The 13530-nt window shown below is 39.3% G+C and overlaps 1 protein-coding gene across 2 annotated transcripts in view; it reads left to right on the top strand.

Moving 5' to 3' along the window:
* The window catches only part of SATB2 (SATB homeobox 2), a gene marked incomplete at both ends in the record, with an annotated part of 162954 nt that overhangs the window by 75814 nt on the left and 73610 nt on the right, over nucleotides 1-13530 (top strand). For both annotated transcript variants that reach the window (XM_080933035.1, XM_080933034.1), the window contains one exon: nucleotides 630-732. In XM_080933035.1, the coding sequence (XP_080789161.1) occupies nucleotides 630-732 (103 nt within the window). The remainder of the gene's footprint in view (nucleotides 1-629; nucleotides 733-13530) is intronic.

The following is a 13530-nucleotide window of genomic DNA, read 5'->3' as shown; positions in this document are numbered from 1 at the left end:
GTTTTAGCTTCAATTTTTTTTTTTTTTTTTTTTTTTTTTTTTTTTGGTTGAAACACAGTAGAAGTGTTAGGTTTGGTTTTCCCCTGATCGAAAATAGCACTGTTAAGTTTCTCATTTGGTGAATTTTCACACAAGTGATAATCACACGTTTCTATAAATTATATTAATTTAACTTATTTCCCTAAACGTTGTTCTGCAGTGTGTAGCACGGATGTTCTCAGATTCTTGGCTGTGTAAGCTTGTTGCAGTTGGAAGAGGAACAGAGACATCTGAAAAGCATTATCTGGATTGCTGGTGCTGGAACATCTGATGTCACCTTGTGCTCTGGCTCAGCAGCCTGGCCGTTCCTTCTTCTGCATATAGTCTGTGTGCCCCACCTCCATCTTTGACAGCACTCTAGGATTGGCCTTTATTTAGAAAGCATCATTATTACACAAGTATACTTAAGAAATAGTGAACTCTGGTCTCCCCGTTCTGTTACTAAATCAGCTCTTTTTCAGAGGACTCATAGCTTTAAGTTTTAAAAGACAAAGGAAACCTGTATGGGCTCTGTGCAGTGTGCCTCTCTGGCCTGTAGGATGATAATCTTCGTGTGTATGAGAACTAATTCATCTTTCCCTTCTTTTCAGAGTATGATCTCATCAATTGTAAATAGCACATACTATGCCAATGTGTCAGCAACCAAGTGCCAGGAGTTTGGGAGATGGTACAAAAAGTATAAGAAGATAAAAGGTAATCTCGGATTTTTTGTTTTTAAAACTGTGTATAGATTCTCAGGTAATGAGTTATTAGTTCTTTGCTAATTGTGTGTGTGTGTGTGTGTGTACATGTATATACACACATAAGTATTTTTGAAGGTAAGGTTCTTAATATTTCTATCATAAAATTCAACCCTTAAGTTAGGAAGGGTTTAAAATAAGTATTAGGACCACAAAATCAATCTTAGCATAACTTATCAACTGTGTGGTTTTCTCCAGTGATTCCCAGTACAGGCCAAAATCTATTAGGATGAAAATTTAAAAGTTTTATTCCATGTTACATAACGCGTAGGATTTGACTACTGATTAACAAGTTGGAATGAGTGCTGGAGTACTGGGAAAGCCTTGGTTAGAAACAGACAAACCCTGTGTAGTGTACTCACCAGGTGTCTATGGTCTGCCATGTTTGAACTCAGGTCCGGTCTTCAACTTACTAATTACATGAACTTGGTCAAGTTATTTAATTTCACCAAGATTCAATATCTAAAAATTAGACTTATATAAAAATTAGAAATGAAAGTATCTAGCTCAGTGGTTCTGAACCTTCCTAATGCTCCCACCCTTTAACACAGTTCCTCATGGTTCCCAACCATAAGATTATTTTCCTTACTTCCTTATAGCTGAACTTTTGCTACTGTTATGAATCATAATGTAAATACCTGGTACACAGGATATCTGGTCAACCCACAGATGAAGAGCCATTTGTCTAGATCCTTTAGTAGCTGTGAAGACTAAAGAAGATAATCTTGACACAGAATTACTCCTGAATAACTAGTAGTTAAGATATACTACTACTACTATACTACTAGTACTACTAACTAGTAGTAGTATGGCCAGAAGTTATATGTCACATATGAAATTATCTGTAGCCTTAAAAACACAGCTCTTTTACATAACAAATAAAATGCTATTTAGATCATCTAACCCTTTAAATATATTAGCATTGTTTTATCTTTACAAACATGTTAACACAAAAGTCCTTTTATTCTGTCTGATTCAGGCATATGTCACTAGTCTTTGGGGAGATTTGGGGTAATTTTTCCAGCACTGATGTTTGAGAGCCGCTCCAGTCTATACTTTGCAGGATTGACTCTGGTGGTGTTCACAGTCTTGCTCCCTGCCCCCATTCGAGGGCCATGTGATGACCTGCTGGGTAGATAAAGATGAAGGGTGAATTGTGTTTTATTACCTGCAGGCTTTCTCAGGGGAGACAGGACACGTATCAAAGCAATACTTCTGGCTATTGAGCATCTGAGAGCTTGTTTACAGGATTGCCCTTGAGCGAATGAGCTTTTGGATGCATTGGCCACACAATTTAGATTAAGAAAAAGGGAGAACATTTTATGCTAAATATATGACTTAAAGGGAAGTAACAATGTTGAGCTCTCCAGAAGTATACTGCAAACGCAATTAAAATCAATGTCGTTACAGAATATTCTCAAATTCTTTGAGCCCTTGTCATTCTATTAGGGTATTTGTTTTTAAATATTAATACTCAGTCCCATGTAAGAGAAGATGAATAACTCATTCCATGGTGTGATTGTGTGGCCCAGAAGGCTTTCTTTTCTCTAGGTGTTATCTATGTTTTTCTTTTTAAAACTGGATTGTTAAAATGCTTGCACATACCATCTTTGACTAAAATAAAATTCGGAAGAATCATGCAGCTTCAAGGTCATTTGCTGGTGGCATTTACCTGCCATTGTAAGTAAAAGGAAGAATGTGTTCTTGTGTAAGTTGGACTATAATTACTCCAGCTTCTGGAAGCCTGGGAACTCTAGTTTAGTGAAGTCACAACCTGTGTGTGTGTGTGTGTGTGTGTGTGTGTGTGTGTGTGTGCGTTCGTGTGTGTGCATGTTGTCTGCTCTTTCAAAGATTCGATTCTTTCAGCTGCTTTTTTGAAGATAGTAAATGCACAGTTAAATCTTGAAGTGCCATAAAAGCAGATTAAGGCCTTGACTTCATTCAGTAGGTCAAGGATCTACACCTGAAGAGGCTGTCAGACACTGTGTACACATATTCAAAGAGGGAGTCATTGCTGCTGGAAAGTGTATGTGTATCTCTGTGTGGACCAGTGGGAAGAAAAAAGGGAAGGTTAAGGTTTGTGTGAAGTAAACACAAGCTGCCGTCAAACAGTCAAGTGGTGTTGATTCATCAGCCCAGGGCGTGGGAGGAACAACAGAGAATGCGTGGCAGGTATAATGGTGTTGAGAAAACCAACACCAAGAGTGTGTTTTATTAACTTCCTACCCTCAGGAAACAGAAGTGTTGACTCTAGCTGCTTCTTTTCATTTGATAGAGGCTTCTTACTACGGATGGGTATTGTATTGCAGGAGGTTCCTATCTAGAACCATGTCCCATGGAAGCATCATGGTTTGGTTTCTAACGTTTGCTGGTGATCAGTCCTTTTCAAAATGTACAGAAGTAATGCTGTTCAAATCCGGGAGTCCAGAGCAGCCAGAGGGAACTGGTACTTTTGGCTTCTCCCTGAGAAAGCAGAAGTCCGAGAGGCATGTACCTCCCTGTCATCTCATGGAGGCACCAGCATGCATTTACCATGGCGCATGTTAGCTGCAGAGGGAAATTTGCAGCAAGCCTACTGATGTCCTCAACAAAACGCAGGCTCCATCCTTAAATATGGTTCCTATTATCTGCTAATGTCTGTTTTAATAAAACAGTGGGAGCTAAATGGTTGCTTCTTAATCAAAACCATGATTTCCTAAACATAAGCTATGTGATTCTGTTACAAATTGCCACATCTAGATCTCCCAGGTCAGTTCTTTTTTTTCCTATTCTCATAGAAATAAATAAACAGTAAAATAATTATATACTCTAAAGATCAAAGCAAAATAAGATTCAAACCTGGCGAAAATAAGAGTCTACTGGAAAGATAAAAAAAGAGAAAGATCAGATGGCAAATTCTATAGTCAGTGCTTAAATAAATATGAGAAAAAGGTACAATCAATAATTTGATCTCATTAAAAACAGATGTAAAAACTGTAGACAAATGGAATTGTCTAACTTTTGAAGTAAACATTTCAATGTGCATTTTTTGAATTTGTTGTTGCTGTATCTAAACTATTTACACTTACTCTTTACAAAGTCCTAAATTGGTTTGGCTGAGCTTGTTGACTTTATTTTCCCCAGCGATCACAGAAGACCTTGCTCTGTTTACCTTTTTGCTTCAATTTCAAAGACAATCAAGGCTGACAGGGACATATTTGAGTTAACATTACCATTACTTTAGGGAGCAATGGGGAAACAGTTTGTATGCTCTGGCTTCAATGTCCTACCGTGAACCTTGTCCCAGGACTTTCCGCTCCTAAAGAAGGTAGGGCGGTGGGTGGCATGTTAGGTTGGACTGTACCTCTTTTAAAATTTGCCGTTCAGCTTACCCTGTCCAGACTAGATTTTCAAGAGCACTCGACTCCTCCGAGTAAGGAACATGTTGTACTTTATCCAAAAGGAAAGCAAACAGCCACTCAGCGATTGGGTGTTAGGGTAGCACAGGCAGAGAGATGACCCATAGGCACTTAGACGTGTTCCGGTTCCTGTATAATCATTTTCAAGGCTTGGGGATTTACTCCATGGACACCATCTTTATAGTTGTTCTGTAAAAAATAAAATAGCTTTTAATCCAACTGGCTTTCGTAAGAACTCCAGATATGAACTTACCCCATGCCTGTTATGAAGCCAAGTGGCGTTTGTACTTGCAGTGCAGTGACAGGACCTCACACATATGCAGGGCACATAGGGATCCTGAGGAAATGGGCTGACTAAGGCACTCACATTGGTTTCGAATGGATCCTTGATTAATAACTTCAAATAGCATCATATCTAAAATATTTTTACTAAAGGCTCAAGTGAATTATCTTTACTGGCATTCATCTTAAGTATCTAATATGTCTCAAGAAATGAGAGGTCATTCAAAGTTCATGCAAATACTGGTGGCTATCACAAAATTATTTATGTCATAGAATAATCCCACTAGAAGGAATGGACCAGACCAAACCCTACATTTTGGTTCGAGCTGAAAGTCATCCACATAATTTCCCTCAGTCGCTGCTCAAAACACTCTGATTGCTAGTTTTCTTAATTTTATTTGTTTATTTAGTCTATTTAGAAAAATATTACAAAGCTGGGAGAAAAGAGGATTTTTAAAATCAGTGTTACTTCCTTGAGTCTGGTTGATCCTAGTAATCAGTATTTTATCTGACCCTGTCTAATCTACTTTTGCAAGATCAAACGTCCAGGCCAGCAAGCAGATAGTAAACAAAGCACGTGAAGGGTTTCAGTAAACACAAAGATTAGATGTTGAATGAAAATTAAACTCCTTGAACTAGTCCTCTGGACTAAAGTGGTTAAGTGGGTTGTGATTAAAAGAAATAAGTAATTATGATCATTATAGCCGAAATGATATAATGTTACCACATTTAAAGCACCTCTTGTACCCAAAAATGATTGTGTCATTTACAGAGTGGTGCCTCAGAGTTGAATAGAGAAATCAGTGTCTCCTGACCTGGTTCTCTAAGGCGCCCCTTGCTTCACCACTGTGGTATCGGTGGTCAGGACAATGCCTTTAATCAACTCCCTGTCCTCCTGCCTCTACTGCTGTTTGTCTCTGATGAGGTGAAAGGAACTTGGTTTTGTCAACTTGATTCTTCTGAGTGACAAAAGGAATTTGCTCTCACCTTCCAGTCCAAATGAAGGCACCTTGCAAGGAAGCCTATATTATCCCTTTTTGAAAGCAATGCCAACATCAACTCCTTTGAATTTTATGTAAATATTGGACTCGGGGACTAGAAGCATCGCTTATACAACCAGTTGTTTCCATCTTGCTGGTCTTCAGGCTTCTTGAAGAGCCTTGTGCACTTTTGCTGTGGTCATTGCTGATGCCGTGTCTCAGTCACCGCGGCTCCCTGCCAGTCCGATACTGATAGTGTCCAAAAGCAGAAAAATGGTGTGTAAGGGGTGTTCCGGGTGCTTGGCCCACAAAAGCTAATTCTTTCCTTGGATCTCTTGAGGCTCATTTTAGCTAAGCTTACTTTTGGCCTGGATGTATTTATTCATGGGTGTTTAAAGAACTATAAGTAATTGTTTTTAGTAACATAACTGTTAGAGGAGCAGGCATGATTTCTTGCTTGTTGAGCGGGTTGTAACTCTAATTAGAGGGCTGTTGGGTGCCACTGAGATATCTGTGGCAGTGCTGCACCCGGGGTTAATGTGCCGGGTTGGTCACCAGGTTGGTCACTGTTACGGTTCTTTGGCATCACAGTTGGGTAGGACTATTGGTTGTTCCCCTCCCTGGGAAGCTTACATGTCACCGTCTAGTACCATGAAGGCTAGGTCTCAGGGAGATGACTTTCAGGTCACTTGTAGCTCAGGTCCTCTGGGTTTTGTGTCTGAAGTGCCTTTAGCAGTAAGGACTTACCTTCAGCCTCATGGAGACCGAGGGTCACAGTAATTGCTGACAAAAATGTGAGACTCTGTTGCACAGCCGCGCAGAAGAAGAAAAGGACGAGGTAGCTGTGAATAGGTAAGAGTTAAGGAAATGGAGGGAAGACTGAAGTGTCAGCAGGATGGCAGAAGGAGAGGCTAGTGGGAGGCAGCATTGATGTGCAGGGAGTTACTTCCCAGCTGTGGGAGACAAGGATGCTGTGCGCCCAAGAAGAGGGAGTGTAACAAGGTAATGTAGGTGGCAGATATTGACTGAAGGAGAACTGAGACTTTAAGAGGTGGGACTCAATGCTCAGGGAGGTGATAATTTCCCTTGAAAGAGCTGTGTGGTCATATGAGCTGGGGGAAAGGCCAGGAGGTAGGTGCCTGTGTTGGAGGAGAGCAGAGAATGAGATGCTATGGTGACGTTGGGTTGGGGTTTATGCCTATGAGTCAGTAGTTAGAGTTGGGACTCAGGGAGGACACAAGAAATGGGTGCTGTCCTTAGTGGTGAAGAATGGGGGGGTGGCGGAAAGTTGAACTGAGAGTTCATGGCTAAGAGTGTGCAGGGAAGCAGGTCTCATTAAGGTTCAGGAGTCTCTATTGCTATCCTGTTTGAGAGTTTTCTTAGTATCAGATTCCATTTGTCCTGCTCAGAAACAAAGTCAGATAATCAGAAACAAATACAGTCCTGGTGGTGTGGAGCAACAGTCTAGAAAGATGTTCAGTCAGAGGTTTTTTTTTTTTTTTTTTTTTTTTTTTGTATCCAAACCAGGAAATGCCTAGCTCCTTTGAGAGCTGGTGTGGGTGTAGGGGAAACCAGCATGTGAGACTCAGAGATCTGCTTTGGTTTCTTGATCAAGGGCACACGATTGCTGCCTGACCAGGTGATTCCTCAGGGGATTCACAAGGTCGAAGATGGAGATGCACTTGAGCTCCTTGCTTGCTGGAAGCTCTTACCTGTAAGTGCTCTGTGAGATCCCAATGCTGAAGTCGCATTGCCTCATGGGAGATGGTTCTCTAGCTTGCTACTTGCTCACTGATGGTGACCTTCACCTGCCTTTTGCATGAGCTTGACTTTATCTGAATCCCTAAAGGAAACCTTCCTTAATGTTGTGACCCTTTAACACAGTTCTTCTTGTTGTGATGATCCCCAATAGCAAAATTGTTTTTGTTGTCACCTCGTGTGTCACAACTGTAATTTTGGTACTGTTATGAATCTTAATTTAAGTATCTGATATGCAACCCCCGAAGCAGTCCTAACCTACATTGAGAACCACTAATCTAGAGTTATCTGGAGTATAGGTCCTAGATTTTGACTTAACCTTCTTCTAGGACCTTTGTAAAAACATTGCTGACAAGGAGCAGGTGATGGGCACACCTCCTGTGCGCCTCTCAGTCTATTGATCACGAGGTGTTGTATGTTATAAGGACTTCATATTAACAGGTGGAATTGAATGCAGATAAACTTACTTGAATTCACATGTGTAGTTTTATCTTGGCCAGTGTTATATTGTATCCAGTCTTATCTCTTATTTTAATCTCTCAGTTTAGTGACAAAAAGAAAGACAGAAATTTTGTTTATTTAACTCATATAGCTAATATCCTGAGGAAGCTAATACTCTATTAAAATAATCCTCTCCTATTAATTACTTATTGAACTAAAGAGTTAATAATTGTCAATTCTTTTGAAAAGAATAATTGCAACTTTACTAACTATAAATTGGGAATTGTTCACACAAAGTTTGAAGGTTTTTTTTTTTTTTTTTTTTTTTTTTTTTTACAGCTAGTTTACTATTTTTCCAAAAGTAATGGCTTATAACATTTATGATTCATACAGTCAGGGAGACTGGTGTTTCGAAAAGAACAGATCTGGAGTGATTTAATGAATTTTTCACGATAGGTTGAATTAAAGAATTTTACCTGCATGGGGTGCTGAATGACTGAGGCAGACTCTAAATATTAATTCTCCAAGTGTGGCTTTTTTTTTTTTTTTTTTTTTTTTGTTTTTTTTGTTTTGTTTTGTTTTGTATCATGTGCTGAATTTACTTTTAAAATTGTAGCCTAGATTGAAAAGCAAGAATGTAGACATCATTAGATTTAAGCAGTTTTCATCTACATTTAGGGGACATTTGAGATGATTGATGATATCAAACTGCTTGGAGCCAGGGCAGTTGTGTCACCAGAGCGTGGGGCTGTGGGGCAGTAAAGTGGACAGTGCTCACTTTTTCCAGGGAGCTTAACAGGACCTGTGAGCTTCCATTGCCAAGGAAACAGAGGCATTCATATCCCAGTTGCTTTATAGTGGATGCCTATGTTCTATAGACGGTAATGTGATGGGGAAAGGAAGCTGATAATAAGTGGAAAATACACCTAAGAAAACCAGTCATCTGATATCACAGCGCCGGCTGGTACTCCTCACTTGTGGGGCTGTTTTATTGGGAGTTAACAAGTTGGCTGTGAATGTCTTGCTTTGGGCAGAAACTTTGCAGGCAAATTCCCAAGCCAGAGACAAAGTCTCTGTAACAAATTTAGAGAAAGAAAAAACTGTAGGCTTGGTAGATATAAGAGACTTAGCGCCCCTATGGCCACACGCCTCTGCCCTTTGGCTTTTTCAGTCTCTTAAATCTTTTCTTTAATTATGGTTAGTGAATCTAGTTGTTTGTTTCAGTGGTGTGGGACTTAAGACCTGATACACAGGCCTCATTGTGTCTGTGTTAAATTAACTGAAACTGACTTTCAAATAATAAATAGACTTTTATTTACAGTTATTGACCAGAAGACAATACATCATAGATGGGCATATTCAATATGGTCCCATGGGATGCTGTTTTATTTTGTTATGTTTCCATTTTTAAGAACTACATAAGCAAAAGACTTCAGGGGGACAGTGGAATTGTTGAAGTATATTCCAGTCAGAGAAAGAAGCTGAAATAAATACTGGATTTAACCATATGTAATTACCAGTTTGGAGGGCCAAAAGTGTTGACTGATTGCCCACTTGATGATGTTCAGTTGAATTCACTCTGCTTGGGACCTTAAGGTATTTGTTAACATGTCATGTATGTGCAACACATTTAATTTACTGTTGACTGTTTCAACTAAACACCTTCACCTTCTACATACAAAGTTTACCAATGGTACTCCCCCCCTTTTTTTTCCTTACTGGATCAGTCGCGTCCCTCTTGGGTGGGTGGGATTCTAAGCTGATGACATTTACATTGGGACAAAGCTCTTTTGACTGCAATAAATAAATGAATAAATAAATAAGGGAGTTAGTTATAATCTTGTATTTTTTTTACTATTAGTGAGCAGATGAATTGCCAAAATAGTCATTGAAAGGAATTTTTATTATTAAATAAAAAGACAATTTTTAGTCATAGGCTGGTGTCCTAAAGTATCATCTATGTGTACCAAGTGGTTAATTTTATCTGAAGCCAAAAAAAAAGATGAATTTTGTTTTTTATAGTTAAAATCATTTGGTATTATATATCTAAGGCTTGCCTCAGTAATTATGTAAGTGGCAGGCTTGCTGGTACCTGATGCTGACACGTTTTTAATGTTTTAAAATCATTGCCTTGGCTTTAGAGATAAGAAAATTTCTGTGCCTAAGGCATCTTGTTTCTGAATAAAACCTATTAAGGTACCAGCAAGATGGCTCAATGGATAAGGGCACTTGTTTCCAAACTTGAGGATCTGAGATTAGCCTTCAGACCACAAGGTAGAAGGAGAAGTTGTCCTCTGACCTCTACTCGAGTGCCTTGCTGTCCTCCAAGTCAATAGATAAATCAGTAATTAAAAGAAAAAAGAAATCCATCAAAATCACTTGTGAAACATTGAAGCAATGAACCTATCACTTCAAGTTAAGCAAAGAAGGTGGGGGGAGAGGAGCCCGACCCAGCAAAGACTCAATTTTTATTGCCTATATGATTCTTAAATTTTACTTATAATGTCAGAACCGATAACTCGTATTTGGAATATTTTCTGTATCTGAACAGCTATTTGACCTTGAACATATTTTCTAACTTATTTTTTTAACAAGATCATTATTTATAATATTGCTATTGGGGTTTGGGGTGATGGATCAGAGAACTTGGGGTAAAGGTTTGGAGTAGTGGTCACTAACGTTATCTCTCTCTTATACTCAGCCTTTGGGTGGTAATTTAGAATTACTGCTTTGGTTAGCTGCACCTCATCAGAGTGCCCAAGACAAACCCAAACCTAAGTCTGTCTTACATCTCTACAATCACTTGCAGAGAGCCACTAAGGGCTAAAGAGGCAGTGGGAAGTTCAGTTTGTCTGTCTGTCTGTCTGTCTGTCTGTTTTTTTCCCCTGATACTCTTCTACCGGGGTTTCCAAATGCACTTCTGGGGAATTCTAGAGTGTTCTCTCATTAAGGAATTCATTAGCACTCACACATATTAATCTATTTACATTTGCATGAGCATCTCAGTGGCTTAAATAAAAAACCCACAAGCCAGAGATTCTGGAAGTTTCTCAGTGCAGAGCCTTTTACCCAGCTAGCTGCTTTCCCATTATAACTATGGCTGGATTCCAGGGGTGACTTCACCAAGCAGCTGTGTGAAATCTGCTTTAGATCACTGGTGAAGCTCTGGTCAAGCCTCATATTCACAGCAACACTTCTGCCTCAGCCTCCTGAGTGCTGGGTTCCAGGTGCAAATCACCATGTGCATTAGAATAGAGAATTAGAATATCTTTAATTTCCTTCCTAGTCTATTAAAAAGGAAAAAACAAAAACAAAAACTCAAGCCATTGACCAGTACTTTTGAGAATACTCAAAAGGGTGCCATCTTCCCATCTGCTGATACGAGTACAGCATCTGTACAAGTAAAGCAGATTTATTGCTTCTCGTGTGAAAATTTGAAACTTACATGTTTTTGTATTTCGTTTCTGTGAAGTTTATTTTAAAAGTTTACATTTGTTCTTGTGTGCTTGGGTGTGTATGGGTGTGCATGGGTGTGCATGTGGAAATTGAAGGACAATGTGCTGGCAAACATTTCTATTCTACCGTGTGGACCCAGGGGACTGAACTCACATTGTCAGTCTCAGTGGCAGGCAAGCTTACCTTCTTACCAGCCCTACAAGTCTGGTCATAGAGTTGTGGGTTTGTCATTTCATCCACTGTCTGTCTCCCACCTTTCCATTGGAAAGTCTGAGCATGAGCTCCTCTGTTAAGACAGGTCCTTTGCTGTACGGGCCAGCTTTGCTATATAGCCGAGCGTGACCCTGAACTTCACAGTCTCACTTTCCAAGGGCTTGGCTTGCAGGTGTTCACCGCCACCACTCGGCTCAACAGATGAATGGTTAACGATTGCACCAATATGTGTGTGTATGTGTCACGGGGCACATGATTCCATTTGGTAGTGAATTAAAGTGAAGGCATTAACTTTCAAAATTGATATGCTGAGACAGAGTTATGAAACAAAGAGCAAGAGAGGCTCTTTAGGAAATCTTTTGGGAGACAGAAGACATTGGTTAGAATGTCCTAATTTTTTAAAATGTGGACTAAGAAGATTTTTATGTGTTAATCACAATTATATAAATATTTTCTGAAATTTATATTAATTTAACAAAAATCTTAATAGCATTGGGCTTCTAAATTTTACTCCTAGAATTTTGAGATAAAAGTTTTCTTAAGATATGAATAATGTATAGGCCTAGGGAAATGGCTCAGAGCCTAAGAACACGGGTTGTTCTGCTAGAGGGCCCAGGATTGATTCCCAGTAACCATACAGTGACTAGCAATGGTCTGAAACTTCATTCCAGGGCACCCAGTGTCCTCTTCGGGCCTTTGCAGGGTTGGGCATTCATATGGCACACAGAGATAAATGCAGGCAGAGCACTCATACACATAAAGTAAAAATAAGTAAGTCTATGGAAAATTAAACAGCAGAAAAGAATTAGTTCCGCAAAGTTGTTGCAATAAATATTAAAAATAAATAAAAAATACTTATCTCTTTATTGGCCCAGAGGTCTTACTCATCAGGCCCAGTTTTAGTTCGGAGCCACACACACCTCTGTCACCCAGTCTGACCCACCACCAGGGCCCAACTTGTCTACTCAACTCCCTTCCCTGTTGGTTTTCTACTACCTGCTCTCTGCCTCTGACCCGGGGTGTTTATCTACCCCAAAATCTCACACAAACACAACTCTACAGCCAGATAGCTTTTCATACAGGTTTATATATTCAACTATTAATCCATAAACCCTCTACTCAACAAAATTGCATCAGATAGACAAAGATACAAACTGCCCTTATATATGAGATATTAGACCTGTAAAATCCTTCATGTTTACAGCTATCTAATGTTAATCAATATCACCTTGGTTTAGCTGGTCCTTGGTGACCCCCATGTTACCAAAACCTCCACCCTCTGTCCTCTGACCTCCTCAGACCTCTCAGCCCTCTCCACCTCCCTTGCCCCGCCCAGTCATTGGCTTTCCTTTATTTTACTAATTAAAATGGGAAGGTTCAGTTGAAGTCACCTCAAAAGTATATGACTAGGCAGCCCTTCTTGGAGAAGTGGAATTAACATTAAAATACAAACAGCTTCAGGACAATCTACAAAAGAAATATTTTATTTGTTGAAGTGCCCCAGAAGAACATATTTATATGTTCTTCTTGAATATAGCTTTTAAACACCAGATTCAATCAGTGTTTCTTCACTATATAATGATCAATGAAAATAAAGCTACAGGGAAATTTTGGATATTTACATAAATTTAAAACATAATTCAAGTTCAGTAAAATCATAGCTTTTCTCTTAGGAATTAGTGAAAAACAGAATCTAGCGATCACACTTAATATGACTGCATGGGCTAGCAACAGCTAATTCGAGCACAGATTATGTGAATCACCATTTCATATTTGTACTAAGATAGTTCAAAGCAGAGATGGCATAGCATATTGGTTCTCAAGCTTGGGCTGCTCACAAATTATTAGAATTTTGATACGTCTAAGAACCCTAAGAGAATCTGATGCAGTACGCATAACTGTTTCTAACCATCTTCCAATGTGCCACATATATCAAAGGATCTCAGTTGGAATATCTACCAACCCACAGACCTGAACTGCGTGCCCATCCATCTGCAAAGGTGTGTAGATATTAAGAGGCATTAATCAAACAGTCTTCATTACCCTGGTTCACGGCAGGAGACAATTATTTTAGATATGAAAAGTTACAGCTCAGGGAAGTGGTCACACACCTGACAAATTGCTGTGATTCAATCTGGGCCTGTGGCTTTAAAGTCTCTGTTTGGAGCCATTACACCATACCAAAATTCCAACATCTGGAAAGATTTGATATAAAATTTCAAT

This window comes from Micromys minutus, assembly GCF_963924665.1.
Source record: "Micromys minutus genome assembly, chromosome: 19".
Taxonomy (NCBI): domain Eukaryota; kingdom Metazoa; phylum Chordata; class Mammalia; order Rodentia; family Muridae; genus Micromys; species Micromys minutus.
This window is presented reverse-complemented; position numbering and strand designations above follow the sequence as displayed.